The 16,007-nt window shown below is 46.4% G+C and overlaps 1 protein-coding gene across 1 annotated transcript in view; it reads right to left on the bottom strand.

Annotated features, from left to right (window-relative positions):
- Positions 1–16,007, bottom strand: part of Atg7 (autophagy related 7) — a 220,649-nt gene that overhangs the window by 79,726 nt on the left and 124,916 nt on the right. Inside the window, exon 18 of the mRNA XM_051155105.1 lies at positions 6,308–6,430. Coding sequence (XP_051011062.1) covers positions 6,308–6,430 — 123 coding nt within the window. The remainder of the gene's footprint in view (positions 1–6,307; positions 6,431–16,007) is intronic.

Raw genomic sequence — 16,007 nt, 5'->3', positions numbered from 1 at the left:
CTCAGGGGCTCTCCTGCCACAAGCACACACAAAATCCCTGCTTTACTTTTCCTCTCCTGCATCTGGAGTTCCATCCTCTCAGAACCAATGGTTGCTCTTGTCTGGAGCCCCCTCTGGCATGAGAACCTCCTGATGTCCCACAGAAACAAAAGCACCACGTGTCAGACTCTGCCCCCAAGGCCACAAGACCTGTCTCACTCACATCTTCCCTCCCCCAGCACCATGGCACTGTCCCACTGGACTGGCTGGTACCTCTTTGCTTCCACAGCGCCACAAGCTGGGCAACGCTGATAAACACTGGTCAAGGTCAGCAATGATATTGGGTTAAAAGACACACATCCACCTCCGGCCATGTCCCTTGCATCCCTCAGCCCCACAGGCAGCTGAGAAGGTGGCTCAGAACTGTAATCCCAGAGCTACGAATCCATTTAATTTTATGGTCTTGAAATATGGACTACCCCCAAATTCAACACAAGGCAGCTGTTTTGCTAGCAAATGAGAAGGGTCAGCTGTGAAAATACAACCCCTAGAAAAACCAGGACAGGGCAGGCTGCAAGGACACCTCTAGGGCCTCCCCACCCCCACCCCCACTGCTGAGTCAGGAAGTCCCGGTCAGCTGTGCCTGGCCTATGTGCTACCTAGCCCCAGGCATTCACTCACTTTCCACCTTCTGGCTCACAGACTCCATCTTGAAGGCCCCTCCAACTCAAAATGCATCCTTTCAGCTTAGTGTTCTCAGGATTTAAAGATACACACAACTGCCAATCAAAGCTAAGGCTGCAGTCGGGCAAACCCGGATCTTTCTGGCATGACTGAATCAGTTTAAAATATATTTTTTTCATGTAAATGTAATATCTTGAAGTCTCTATAGTTGCTTTTTTTTTTTTTTTTGGCATTGAATCTCATGGTTTAGGAGGACTCAAGGCTCACAATTTAAGGAGGATTATCTACCCATGGCTTGAGCAGGGTGAAAGCCTCTGCTCTATTGCTCAGCTCTATCTTGTTTGCTTGGAGCATGCGATTCCCCCCTTTCTCTCTCCCATGGCCTCCAAGTAGAATCATCGTCTAGCCTCCTCTCTGAAAGGTAGGGCTCCACCCAGACTGTGTTGTCTAGTCTACCACAGACCATCTCTAATGCCCACATACAGAAACATCTCAAACCTCTGCAGATAACTCTGACAGCAAATAAAAGGGACACGCTTTACACAGGGAGTTCTCAGTGAGATGCTGCCAAGCTGGATTTCAAAAGGCAGGCTCCAGTTTCCAAGCTAAGCAGCAGCTGGCTCTGTGCCTGCAGTTTCGCCTCCCCTTCCCTCACTCGGGAGAGAGGGCCAAGGCTGATCTTGAGGGATTGCTTCATAAGGAAAAATCAGGGCAGGGCACCATCCCAGGACAGACCAGGAGAGAAGGGCTAGCCGAGGACTCTGTGAAGACAGAGCTAGGTGCACAACAGGCGTGTCAGTTCCCACAGTGAACCCTCTCTCCATCGCAGACAGGTCTGAGTGCTGACACGGGGTTTCCCACAGCCTCCCCTGGCCTCCAAAGGCCTATTTGTCATCAGAGGCTCTTAATGAAGCTGTACATAAATATCTTACTGCTGTTAAATACAAAACAAAACAAAAAACTACTCCACAGAAACCAAATCAAAACCAGCTGTGAGGGCAAGGGGCCAAAAACTCAGGGTAAGTGCAAAGGCCGGGCAGAAACACTTGTTAACAGCATGGCTGCTTGAAGTCGGAGCAGGAAGTCTCTATGCCCATGAAGTCACACCATATGACTTCTCCTGTGACTTTGCTGCGAGGACAACAGGCATCCCACCTTCTCCATTCTGTAGCCAGTGAGTTAAGAGTTTGAATCTCGACTCTGGACGGGTCTGTCAGCGCAGCCCTCCTTGTGGCTGCCAGCCCGTGTTAACAGTTGGTGCTCAACTTTTCTCCCCCATTATCACTAATTAACTCCACGAGTCTGCGGGAAGCATGCTGCTTCACCGAAACTTGAGGGCATAAATGCGGCGAGCACAGTGCTAAGAATAGGATGATGCTGACATCACCTGGGGTGCAACAGCCAGTGTTGTCAAAAGGCCTGAGTGAGGGGCAGATGGCCTCAAGTTAGTCCTGGAGGCAGGAGAATGGCTAGCTTCTGCCTATGCGATCAGGGAATTTCAATCTCTCAAGGATGGACCAACATGGCTTGTTTCATCAGCCCTCTTAGGAGTCATCCTTTTTTCTTTAGTTAGACGGAGTGGGAAAATATATCTTGGCATTTCTCAGAGCCCAATGCTGAAGCCACATTTGGAATAAAATGAAAACACAGAAACTGATCTTTTGTCCCAGGATGAAAAATAACCCTGGAGGCTAACTTGAGCCAGTTTCATAAAACGAGTCTAATGCACTTGCATGTTTGAGTCAGACTGAGACTTTCCTTAAGAAATCCATCAGCTAAAGCAACCCTCAGCAGATCTGTGACCACAACATGGTGTGGCTCATCAGCTTGCAACATCTATTTCCTTAGGCTGCAGAGAGGCCAGAGGAAGGACCAGAGAGTCTAGGTCAGTCTCCAAGGACCAGAGCCATTCTCAGGTGAAGTGTGAAAGCATTCTCCATACATGGCCATGTTTTAAGAACATAGGAAGTTGAGTGGCGCCTTCTAACACTCCATGGGCAAAATGAGAGCACCATTTGAAACTTGGATGGGATTCGAAGGAAGTGGGTGCCTGTCCAAGGCCCCAAGATGAGTTATAAGCTATGGCAGACATCCTTTCCTTGGAAGTTCTTTTAAACTTTTTAGTGTGAAATAAAATTAACCCCTCCATATGTATTCCACATTAAGAACATCTGGATTGGCACTTGAGTGGCAGAGGCAGGCAGAGTTTTGTAATGTTAGATGCATGTACACCAAGCCACCCTGGTCTACATAGTGAGTTCCAAGCCATACAGAGCTACACAGTGAGAAACCAAACCAACAACAAGAAAACAAAAACAGTACCCCAGCCTTGCAGTCTCCCCTCATGGTGACAAACAGGGTGACTTTCTGTTCTCTGTCATAATGGTTCACTGGTCCTGTTACTTTACCTTCAAGCTTCATTCCCCAGTGACATCCAGTCACTGTCCCTTATTGTCACAACAAAAACACTATTCACCAAAACCAAGGCATCTTCCCAGCACCGGTCCCCAGGCTCCATTTGCACTGTGCTCCTTAACTACGCCTCCATTGGTCTCCATAGCAGGACAGGGCAACAGTGACCTTGAATGACCTCACTGCAGTCCATCAGGATGTGGGACGGTGGAAGGAGGACGGTGGGTAACAAAGCTAGGGTTGCCATGCTCCATCTCACTGAGCATAGATGACCCTGCTTGGCTGGATCTTTGTTACTGTGGCTCTTTCTGTAGGAACAAGGGGGCATGTGGTCTTTAGCATGTTCAGCTGGGCACCCTTCCTTCGCCAGAGAGCAGTACTGGAAGGGGACCCATCTGCTAAAAGACATGGCAAGTTTTCCACAGGTCAGTGCTAGAAGGGCAGGGGAAGGGAAGTGGTGAAAATGTGGAAGAGGGGGGCAAGAATAGCGCCACTCAGGGTAAACGAAAAACTACAGAATTACATACTTGAAAAACGGGACGAGCTTTGTGGCTGTCATGCACTCTGTAGCTCAGGAAGGCCCAGGGCATTATTCTTCTCCTCCCCAGCTGCCATGGCAGCTTCTCATCCTTAAAACTAAAAAGGGAATGGTGACTATCTTCCCAAAAGGCTTTCCTGCACCCTGACTCTCTGAACCTTAGGACTTACTGCATTATATGATTAAGCATTTTTGATGGCCCCTCAGCTCACAGTAGATACCTTTGCTTCTCACAGTGGACATGAGCCCATGAGTGTCACTGTCTCATTAACCCTGATCCAATAACAACATGGTGCTTGGCATCAGACTTTCAGAAAGTGCTTAGTAATTTTTAAAATTACACACACACACGGTCCTGAGCTTCAGCAACACAAAAAATTTAAACTTTTTATAAACAACATAGATGATGAATAATACATATTACTTTGATGACTCTTTTGCAAACACCAATCTCATGAAAACAGTTCATCCAAAAGGGATATAATTACCATCTTTACTAGGCTGCATTTAAAAAATACAACAGTTCATATTTTCATAGTGAGCATCTATCAACTCACCAAAATATATATAAATATTTATATAGATTTTTTTGTTTTGTATTTAAGATATGGTTTCATGTAGCCTAGGTGGCCTTGAACTCAATACGTAGCTGAGGGTGACCTTGAACCCCTGATCCTCCTTACCCTGAAGACATATTTATTCTCTTACTCACACATGTTCTTTTCATAGTAATGAAACCACACAGGGGAGACAATGATTTTTGCTATTAGGAGGTTCTCCTGGTGAGTGCTATATTTTTGCTCTTCTTTTAAAGCTTCTATTTAGAGCTTCGGCAAATCAAGGGTTACAGATCCAAACTCCCAGAAAGGCTGTCAACTGCAGAGCATAAAATAAGCCCAGAACATGACTGAAGGATGAAGAAAGAGCAGCTGTGTCTGTCTCCAGGAGAGGAAATGGGAGCCACGTGACAGGAGTGACTGTGTTTCTGTAGACTTTCCTAATGTGCTGGCATTGGACCCCAGGGCCGTGCGCATCCTACGAAGTACCCCACCGCTGAGCTGCATCCTCAGCTGTATGTTTTTATGCCATCAAAGCCTGCACCCAACGCATCATTTGGCTCCACCTAGTCAGGGAGCACGTGCCTGCAATTGTCAGATCTAAGTTTTCAAAGAAGTTGAAAATGAGGAAACTCAGACTCTTATGTAAAAGTCATGGTTTTAAAATTCTGGCTTTCTTCAAAATTTAACACAGGGCAAGCTCCTTCAGAACACCACGGCTGCAAGCCACACCTGGTTCATAGGCTAACAGCCCCCAATATTGTGGGGGACTTAAGGCTTCAGAGCTAATTTAGTGAAGGAACCTTAAAAAACAAACAAAACAAAGAGCAACAAACCACTCAGGCTCACAGACGAAGCTCTGTCCCTCTTGCCACAAGCTATTGTTGCCAAGAACTTGCTGGGACTTCCTTTCCTCTGGGTCTTTAAGAAGGACATGACTAGCAAAGCCACTAAAGTGCAGACTAAGCAGATGTGATCATGGGTGGAGCCCACTACCGTACCATCTCCTCTGTGAGATATGGTGAACCCTCTGCTCTTCTAGGTGATCCGGCAAAGCCCTGTCACCATCTTGTCAGTGATGACATGGCTGCAAAGACCTTCAGGCTCCTCTTCGTGTACTACCAGGCCATGGCAGCTGCCATCAGCACAACCTGAAACCTGCCTGGGACCCCAGTCTTAGGTCTAGGGCACAGCTTTGTCTCTCTGGGTTCTCATGATGCTATTTCCTTCCTGGCCCTAAAAATAAGGGACTCTCAGGGCTCTAAGTCTCAGACATCAGCATCCCAGCAAGTTAGAGAAACCTCCCTTTCAGCTCTAAGCAAGTGCTAGAGGACTGCCTGGCTCCTGGGTGTGCCTGTAAATCTCACCCCAACCTGCTCACAAGTCCAAGCAGTGGGACTCTGGATTTTCCAATGCTTTCTTCCACTCAGAGCTCATCCTACCCCTCCAAACAGCAGCTCTTATTCCACTAGCTGGCCAGGACTGGTCCAGGTCGGCCACTCCCTGAGTACTTGGGTCTCCTCAGGGTGTGAAGACACAACCCCCGGGGGTGTTTACTAATGACCAGGACTCGTGGCTCTGCTGTCAAGTCTGCAACTGAACCACATCTGCAGAACATAGGACAGCAAGGCCTTCCTTGCACAGCCGTGGACTTGCCATGAGAGCTCGGTTTACCTCATGACCTCTTGAAAGCAACTCCACAGTAAGAAGCTGTTCTCATTCTTAGTCTGTGGCTGTCCCTCATTCAGGGTGGGGACCACAATTCTCAGGCCAGGCAGGGACAGTCACCTAATGTCAACAAGTTGGCCTCTGTCTTTTTGCTGACACAGCCTAGAGTCCAAGGTTCCCACCGACTTGTGTTTTGACAGAGACCTTAAAGACTGCTTTCCAACAGCTGTACTCAAGCATACCTTCCAGAAATACAAGCGATACTCAGAAATCACAGCCTGTATTTGTTCTCCCTTGACTTGGTTCTTTGGGCAGCTACAAAGCAGGCACCTAAGCACACCAGGGTGCTCCCTGCTCTCAGAAAGAAAAAAAGAGAAGTCAAAACCAACTGCTCAAATCCCTTTCACAAAGGCGAGACTCGGGTAGGCTGTAACCCTCAATCCTCAGGAGAGAAGGGCCATGGTCTTACCTCAGCAGCTTGGGTCTCTTGGTGTAGCAGCGTAAGACCAGTCAAGTCTTCTAAGAAGGAATGTGACGAGTTAAACACCTTCGCTAGGAAGGTGAATCCTTCCCGCTCGTATTGATCAAGAACCTGCAAAACATTGGTACTTTTAGAAAGGGGCTGCAGGGTTAGACACGCACTAAAGGGCTCGTATTTCTTTCTCTTTTTTAAAGTTCTTATTTCTAACAAGCACTTTTTTTTCTGGACAGGGTGTCTCTGTGTAGCCTTGGCTGTCCTGGACTCGCACTATAGACCAGACTGGCCTCAAACTTAGAGGGATCCACCTGCCTCTGCCTCCCTAGTGCTGGGATTAAAGGCGTGCGCCACCACCACCGCCTGACCAAGCACTTATTAAAAACAGGGAGATGGCTCAGAAGGCAGAGGCACTTATCACCAACCCTAATGACCCAAGTTCGATGCCCAGGGCCCACAGGTTAGAAGGAAGCAATCGACGCCCACAAGTTGTCCTCTAACCTCCATATGCACTCCATGGCACGTGCACGCACTCACAGATGCACATATGCACTCACACACCATATCCAACTCTAAGTAAATAAACAAATGTGATAAAAATTTATAAGATGTAGGGTAAAAATGCTATCTGACAGGCAAAAAATGTAAGAGGGGCAGGAGAGATGGCCCAGTGGTTAAGGGACTTGTTGGGGACAGTAGGCCATATGGCCAATGTTCAGCCATCTTGTCAGAGCCTAGGCTTCTATCTCTCCAGTAGTCTGTTATTTACCAGAAACCAGCTGACCCTGTCGTGGGTTCAGCAGTTAGACTAAAAATAAGATTCAGATGGAGCCACCCTGTTGTAGTTTAGCAGTTAGATTAGATAAAGATAGCAAACTATTCGGTGTGGCAGAACGTTGTGACCTGCTTGGAATTCCTCGCATCTTGAGATAGCCTGCAGCTGGGTTGCCATAGCAATATACTTTCCTGCCCCCTGACTTATAAAACCTTCTACCTGAAAAATAAAATTTGAGAGCTTGATCAAAGGCTTGCTCTCCTTCTTCATGTCTTGTGTTCTGTATCTATACAGGAAAATTCTCCTCCCGAGTGTTAGTCAAACCCCGACAGGCCGGGTCAGGGACTGGCTGCTTTTGCAGAGGACCTGGGTTCAGCTCCCAGCACCCACCATAACGTGGTTCAAAACTGGCTTCAGCTCTAGTTTCAGGCAATCCGATGCCTTTGGCCTCCTCAGGCACCTGCACTCACATAAAGACATGACAGATGGATACACACACACACACACACACACACACACACACACACACACACACACACACCGTCTCTTAAAAAATCTTAAGAGTTGTGCATGGTGGCTCATTCCTGTAATCCCAAAACTCAGGAATGCAGAGGCAGGAGGATCTCTGGGAGTTCAAGGCCAGCCTGGTCTACAAAGGGAGTCCAGGACAGCCAGGGCCATGCAGAGAAACCCTGTCTTGAAAAACCAACAAAACTTTAAGAACGGCTGTAGGAGGACTGAGTGTTTCCTCTTCCCCTCTGCTTGGGAGAATCATGGCATCTTCTGGGTAGATGCCAACTTCTCCCAATAAAGTGAGTTTCATGCAAGTTCACTGAATGTTCTACAAGATCTAAGCTACTGGGCCCAGGATTCGGTTGTTACAAAATAAATAATAGATTAGGGAAGATCCAAGGAAAAATGGAAAATAATCAAGGGAGTGGACAGGACAAAATGATTTGCTAGAAATCTGACATCCCAGTTAGCCAAAAAGCATTTTAAAACATAACTGTTAGAAATGGAAAAATGAATGTCAACAGGAGTGTCACAAACGAGGCCAATCAAGACAAGAAAAGGCTCAGTGTAACATGTGATCAGAGACCCACCAAAGGGGTTACAAAGTCAAGACACAGCAAGTGTTGGTAAGGCTATTGGGACACTTGGGACTCCTATAAAGTCTAAGATGAGACCATCTAGAATTTTGGTACTTATACGCCCTATGACCCGGCAATCCTTAGATACATATGCAAAGGTGTGCACACATGAGCATCAGAAGACACAGCAAACTATCGTGGGCAGCACTATCCACGAAAACCAAACCAGAGTCACATAAGTAACTGTTCATAGTAGATGACTAAATGAGTGAAATATTATACAGCAATAACAGAAACTATAATTACATTTGTCAAACACATTATTCAGAAGGAAGAATCTGTACGCATATCACAATTACCTTTATACAAATACAAGTAAAATTAATTCAGGGTGTTAGAATCCAAGACGGAGGTGTACCTATGGAGAGACTGCCTAGAAGAGGAATGCTCAGGGTATTCCATGGTGTTAACAATGTCTGGGTGTTGGGTCCATAAAGTACCTGCTGTGAGAGTCCATCTGAGCTGTTAAGATATGGACAGGACTCTGGTAAGCATGTCACCCTTCACACAGAAGGCCAGAAGATGAAAGCCCAATCGCCTTGACAAGAAAACAAGAACTCTCAGGGCAAATCATGTGAGTGTCACCCCCGTGGATCAGTGGTCACAGTAGCTGTCAACTGAAGGGCAGGCAGTGAGCTGCAGGGTCTCAAAGGTTACAGAACCCAGAAGAGATAGGCAGAGGAGTGTGAAAAAGACAGCAGACATGGGGTGCATCCAGGAGTCAGTGGACTTGTGAACAGACACCCCAGAAGCAGTAACTCAAGAAATAGAATAGGAAAAGTTCTCCTTTTGGAAAAGCATAAACGCCACAATTCAGCAATTCCACTTGTGAAATTTTCTGTGCAGCTGTCCATAGCATGAACACAGATGTAAGACTGCTCACTGGACCACTGTAGCAAAAAACTTTGAAAACAGATATCCAATGGGGGGATTGTGTGGCCAAATTATGCTGAATTTACAGTCAGTGGCATATCCTGTAACTCATTAAAAACCTACCACAGCTCTGAACAACTGGCATAAATTGATTTCCAAGATATAGCAATATATTAAACATATTAAACAATATATTAAACAAAGCCAATATTGGGATTGTGTGTATAGTAGTGTGTTTAAAGGATGGAGGGAAGATAGAAAAGGGGAAATGAATTCAAGCTCACACGTTCCTTCGATGGTTTTGGTGTTCTGCGTCTGAAAATCTCAAAATAGGTTGATTGCTGGTATGATGTCATAGGCAAAACTGTCCACACTGTCTCTTGTCACTGGCCACAGATCAAATTCAGGCATACTACAGACACTGCACAAAGCTGCCCCAGGGCCATAAGTAAAACCTGCTTAAGAAACACAGGTGCAAGCCGGGTGTGGTGGCACACACCTTTAATCCCAGGACTTGGGAGGCAGAGGCAGGCGGATCGCTGTGAGTTCAAGGCCAACCTGGTCTACAGAGTGAGTCCAGGACAGCCAAGGCTACACAGAGAAACCCTGCTTCGAAAAAACAAAAAAAAAAAAAAAAAAAAAAGAAAAAAGAAAAAAAGAAACACAAGCGCCCGGCTGGGTGTGGTGGTGCACGCCTTTAATCCCAGCACTTGGGAGGCAGAGGCAGGTGGATCACTGTGAGTTCGAGGCTAGCCTGGTCTACACAGGGAGTCCAGTACAGCTAAGGCTACACAGAGAAACCCTGTCTCAGAAAAAAAAAAAAAAAAAAAAAAAAAAAAAAAAGAAAGAAAAAAAAAGTAAAGAAAAGAGAAGAAAGAAAAAAGAAACAGAGGTGCACTTAGTTTAGAGCCTCAGGCAATGTGGAGGTTAAGAAGGGGCTGAGATGCCATGGGAATGTCAGGGGTTAGGGCTGGAAAGGTGAGTGAGGCTCCGCCTGTGGGTCCCCTAGCTGAATAAATGTATGAGATACTTAGGAGCTGAGCATCAAGAAGGGGCTGAGAAAGGTGGGCATGGTGGTGCACGCTGTTAATCCCAGGGGCAGAGGTAGGTGCATCTCTATGTATTTGAGGCCAGCCTGGTGTACATTGCCAGTTCCAGGCCAGCCAGGGCTACACAGTGAGCTTCTGTCTCAAAATAAAATAAAATAAAATAAGGGGCAGAGAAGAGCCCAGGCAGGGAGCGAATGGTCTGCAGGCTGGCAGGTCACCCTGGGAGACCTGGAGAGCTAAGGAGCCTGGCTTAGCCACAGTCAAAGACTTGACAGCCCAACTCATGGATTTTAGAAATCAGTTAAGAGCTGGGCAGTAGTAGTGTGCAACCTTAATCCCAGAACTCTACGTGGGTATTTGAGTTCGAGGCCAGTCTGTTCTACAGTATGAGTTCCAACACAGCCAGGGCTACACAGAGAAACCAAAATAAAAATAAACCAAAATAAACAAAGTCTAAAAATAGAAAGCATTTAATGAATATGGGATTCCCTCACCCCCAGGAATGAGATTCCTCACAAGTCAGAATGGTGTCTCAGAAGAATGGGTATGCAAATTAAACAACGTGCTTCCAAGTGGTGAGGAGGACCTAGTTAGAGATGGCTTACAGCGTGCAGATCTTGTCGGGTCTTAGTTGAACTCTTGGACTTTAAGCCCTTGTTTCTACAGATCACTGCGTAACTCTACAAATCTGAGGGACAGGAAGGACAGAACGAAGGACAGGCAGCCTGTTCTCAGGCTGGACAGAAGTTTAATGCTGAAGCTTTTCAGCACTGGCTGGAAAATATGTGGAAAAATTTAATCCTCTTGGTGTGTGTGGAATCACGTATGGACCTCCAGGGCTGTGAGCTAAACTGCTGAACCCAAGCAGCTTGTGGAAGGCATTGTGCATTTCTCCTCCTGGAAACAGCTTAGTCTTCTTAGAGGACGGAATGTGTCTAAAACTATAAAAACAAACAAACAAGAAGAGGAAGGAAGCAAGGGAATGAGGAAGAGACAGCTACACGTAAAATCCATGTAGCGGTCACCTGAACAGCCAATGCCTAAGACACCCAGGAAAGTTATGTTTCCCACAGGTTTGGGAAGACATTCCTAAGTAAAGCAGTAAGTAGTGCACTCCGACCCCTTCTGATACCTCTCCCTCGCCCCCTCCCAGCTGCGGTAAAGGTCAGAGGACAGCCTGTGAGAGTCTCCTCCTTCCATCATGTGGGTTCTAGGGGATTGAACTCAGGTCACCAGGCTTGGCAGCAAGCTCCTTTACTGCTGAGCCAACTCGTCAGCCTAGTGTTCACTTTTGTCTAATGACAGTTGTCCGTTCCTGAAATGAGCTTTTGCTGAGCCATTTTGCGCAGTAAGTTTTTGTTATTTATGGCATGTATGAAGACATCTCTGGACTAAGGTGGTAGGATGTCTTTGAAGAGACAATGCCAGGAGAGTATCACATGGCCATCACCATCCATAACTGTGCTAACTCTTGTCTCTGCTCCATCAATGCGTACTCTATAGCGAAGCACTGAAGCTTCTGGGCTACTCTGGAGGAGGCTTCCACAGAGGCTCTGATCTGATGAGGATAAAATGTATTTTTATTACATTTATTTATTTGTTTGGTTTGTGTGTATGTGTGTGTGTGTGTGTATGCCAAGACACAGGGAACAACCTTTTGAAAGTCAGTTTTCTCTTTCCACCATGTGGAGTAGGGTCCAGGGACTGAACTCAGGTCATCAGGCTTGGCAGCAAGCACCATTCCCCAACTGAGCCATTGTGCTGGCCCAATGAGGTAGTTTTCATCTCACAAGAAGTAAAGTGGATTTCCAATTTGTCTATTTTTTCCTTTCTTCCTTCCTTCCTTTCCTTTCCTTTCATGTATGCATACCTGCATAAATTTATGTGTACCTCATGAGACAGATGTCCATGGAGGCCAGAGAGCACTGGGTCCCTTGAAACTGGAGCTACAGGGGGTTGTGAGGGTCCTCAGCAAGAACACTAGGCACTCTTGACCACTGAGCCATCTCTCCAGCCCCTTGTCTATTATTCTTCAACAAGGGCAGCACAAAACACATACCCTACTTTACAAAGCAGCTTATATACTTTTGACAGAAATGCCAATGTACAATTTCTGTACACTAAAAGTCACTTTTGTCTAGGCTTTATACTTCCTTGCACATGATGACTTAAAACTACACATGGGCACCTATTTCTACAAAACTTACTTAGTTGAGGTCACAGAGCAAAAAAACTGCCCCCTACACTGAAATCGCAGGCAGGCCTGACAGGACTTTAAAAAGCAGGCAGCCTGAGAGAACTGGCCCCAGGTGGGAATACCTGCGCAGTCACAGACAGCATGATCCTCAGACAGAAGGCTTCCAGGAGGATGAAGCCCAGAGCTCAACTGGGTTCTCAGAGTTAAGTATCAGAGAAAACCCACTCTGCTTCCGGCAGCAGCAGAGGCTCCGCTGTGAGATACAGCAGCTACTCTCCTAACACAGGCGAGGTGGAGCACAGAGCCTAACCTGGTCACAGTTTGTCCTGCAAAGGTGAATACCCACCTGTCTGGCCCATGGCAGGAGGAAATGAGACACAGTCATCAAGCTCATCATCCCAAGGCTCAGGGCCTACAGGGTGTCCCCCACTTCCCGCATCCTGCCTGCCCTGTATCAGTAAAGCCCATTCACAGCAGTTTTCTTTATGAGGAATCATTTCTAGCTTTGAAACTACAAGGCTGACTCAAGGCAAAAACAGTTTGAGAAGACAGAGTGAACAGCCAAACCAGACAAGGTAAGCATGCTGGGATTAACAGACCAGAAGTTGAAGCAACTAAAGCCAACATGATGAGAACACAAATGGAAAACAATATGAGGGCAGGAGGGGAATCCTAAGAAGACACAAAAAAGGCTTAAAAAAATCATTTCAAATTATATGTATGCATCTATGTGGATATGTGCACATGAGCGCAGGTGTCTATGGAGGTCAGAGGAGCATCAAATCCCCAGAGCTGGACTTAGAGGTGGTTGTGAGCCTCTGCCTTGGGTGCTGGGGACTGAACTCAGGTCCTCTGTTCAGCAGTACATGTTCTTTTTTGTTTGTTTGTTGTTGTTGTTGTTGTTTGAGATAGGGTTTCTTTGTGTAACTTTGGCTGTCCTGAAGGCCAGCCCAGCCTCAAACTCACAGTGATCCACCTGCCTCTGCCTCCTGAGTGCTGGGATTAAAGGCATGCACTACCAGCAGTACATAACTGCTGAGCTGTCTCTCCAGCTCCACATCTGGCACTGGGGATCACAGGGGTTGAATCCAGGTTGTCAGGCTTGCCTGGCTAATGCTTTTACCCATTAAGTCACTGCCCTGCCCATTTTTTTCTAACTCTTTATTAACTTAATAATCTGTTCAGAATAACAATGCATGTGATCATGGATGTTTATGCACGTGTTACACATATTTATACATGCTTACATCTGTTTATGTGTAACTGAAATCAGTGGCAGCAGTGACACGAGGCCAGAAAGGAGGAGTTAGGACACTGCGTTAATAGGCGTCCATCCCGCCTGACTGGTACATTGTCTTGCGTTAGCTGTAAGGTATATTAAGTTCTAGGGCAGTGTAGTGGTTGGAGTGAGAATCACCCCAAGAGACTCAAGTGTTTGAATGCTTTATCCCCAGTTAGTGGAACTACTTGGGCAGAATTAGGAGGTGTGGCCTTGCTGAAGTAGGTGTGGCCTTGTTGGAGGAGGTCTGTCACTGGAGGTAGGCTTTGAGGTTTCAAAAACCCATGCTACATACAATTTTGCTCTCTCTCTCTCTGCCTGTAACTTGATTAGATGTGAGCTCTTAGCGACTTTTCCAGCCCCATGCCTGTCTGCCTGCCCAGCTATTGCCATATCCCCTGGCATGGGCCAACCTTTTGAAACTGTGAGCAAGCCTCCAATTAAACGCTTTTTGCTGTGTTGCCTTGATCATGGTGTCTCCTCACAGAGACACTATAACATAATATGCTAAGGAAAAAAAGATTGATGTATAAAATGCACAGTTAAAACCAGAGATGTACACAGAGAATGTGAGGCAAAACTAGGGTAAGGGACAAGGGAGAAATTAGGACCATAGACAAGCAAAGGCTGGTACCAGCTCTCGTCAGCTCTGGGCATCAGTAGGTTTTCCATCTGCAGACCCAACAATCACAGACGGCAAATTTTCAAGGGACAAAAATCCTGGCTGCATCTGCACTAAACACATGGTGTGTGTGTGTGTGTGTGTGTGTGTGTGTGTGTGTGTGTGTGTGCGCGCGCGCGCGTGTGCACACCCACACGCTTGCACATGCACACATGTGTACAGATGCATATAGAGCAGGGTATAGTGGTGCACACCAAAGTCCCAGCTGAAGCAGAAGGTTCAACTGAGTCTAGGCATTTTAGGGTGTAGTATATATGCCAATCTGGTGTCTGCTCTAAGTTTATCATCAATATGGTGACCTTCAGGGGGCAGAGGACAACCAGGGTTGCCTAAAGAAAGGTGTACTGGCACAGATCAGAAACAGAGCATGTTGGGTGTGCATGGAGGCTCACAGACAACACTGTCATCTTTTCTTGATCAATCTCCACTGCTCTCTTCTCAAAGAGTCTGAAACTCACTGGCCTAGCTAGGCAGGCTAGCCAATGAGCTTTCAGGACCCTCTTGCCCCTGTCCCCAAACAAGACAGGGGTTCAGACATGTACCAGTATACCCAGCTTTTTTTAAAATGGAGTTTCTTTTTTTTTTTTTTTTTTAAGATTTATTTATTATTATGTATACAGAGCTCTGCCTGCCTGCACATCTGTAGGCCAGAAGAGGGCATCAGATCACATTATAGATGGCTGTGAGCCACCATGTGGTTGCTGAGAATTGAACTCATGACCTCTGGAAGAATAGTCAGTGTTCTTAACCGATGAGCCATCTCTCCAGTCCATACCCAGCTTTTTATGCGAGAGTTGGGGGACTCAAAATCGGGTCTTCCTTCTCATCAGCAGTCACTTTATTGACTGAATTATTTCCCCAGTCCCACCAAAATAGCAGAGTATAGGGACAACTAGGGGAAGAGCCAATAGGACAACAGATGAAGCCACTGTTAGCACCAGAAATGTCAATCATCCTCTATCAACATAGAGAGAGACAGCAGTCAGAAAGCTAATGAGGACACATCTGATTTCACAATGCTAACTACCAATGGGATATGACTGGTATCTGACCAACAGCTACACAACACATCCTTCCCAGCTACGAATACTTACTGCTTTTAGTAAGGACCCGTGCTTGTTCCTAGCATCTATGTTGAGCTGCTCATAACTAGCTGTAATTTTAGCTCCAGGGGATCTGATGCTCTCTTTTGGTGTTCCCAGGCAACTGCATGCACCCAGAAACTGCCTGCCCCCATATGTAGGCATAATTAAAAATAAAAATAAAATCCTTTTCAGGAGGAAGTTACACCGTGCCTCCGTCAGAGCACAACAGAAAGCTGACAGTAATAAGAACTGCTAAATGGAAAACACATGAGGTGGAGAAACATGTCTACGTAACACAAGGGTCAAGGACAAGATGCCAAGAGAAACAGAAACTATTTTGAACTAAGTGCAAAAGCAGCCAGCCTATGCCCACTGCCACAATGTGGAGAAAGCAGTGCTTAGAAAGAAACACAGAACAGAGGAAATGGCCAGTTGGCCAGTCCCCTGTAACTACATACACAGGAATCTTAAAAAAGAGAAATCTAAAGTGAGCTTACTCATGGCGGTGGCGGGGGTGGGGGGTGGGCTCCCCTTCTCTGAGGAGAAGGGGAGAAAGGATTGGGGGAGAGGGGTGTGAGGGTGTGATGGGAAGGAGAAAATGGA

The sequence above is a fragment of the Acomys russatus genome, chromosome 13, assembly GCF_903995435.1.
Source record: "Acomys russatus chromosome 13, mAcoRus1.1, whole genome shotgun sequence".
Classification (NCBI taxonomy): Eukaryota; Metazoa; Chordata; class Mammalia; order Rodentia; family Muridae; genus Acomys; species Acomys russatus.
This window is presented reverse-complemented; position numbering and strand designations above follow the sequence as displayed.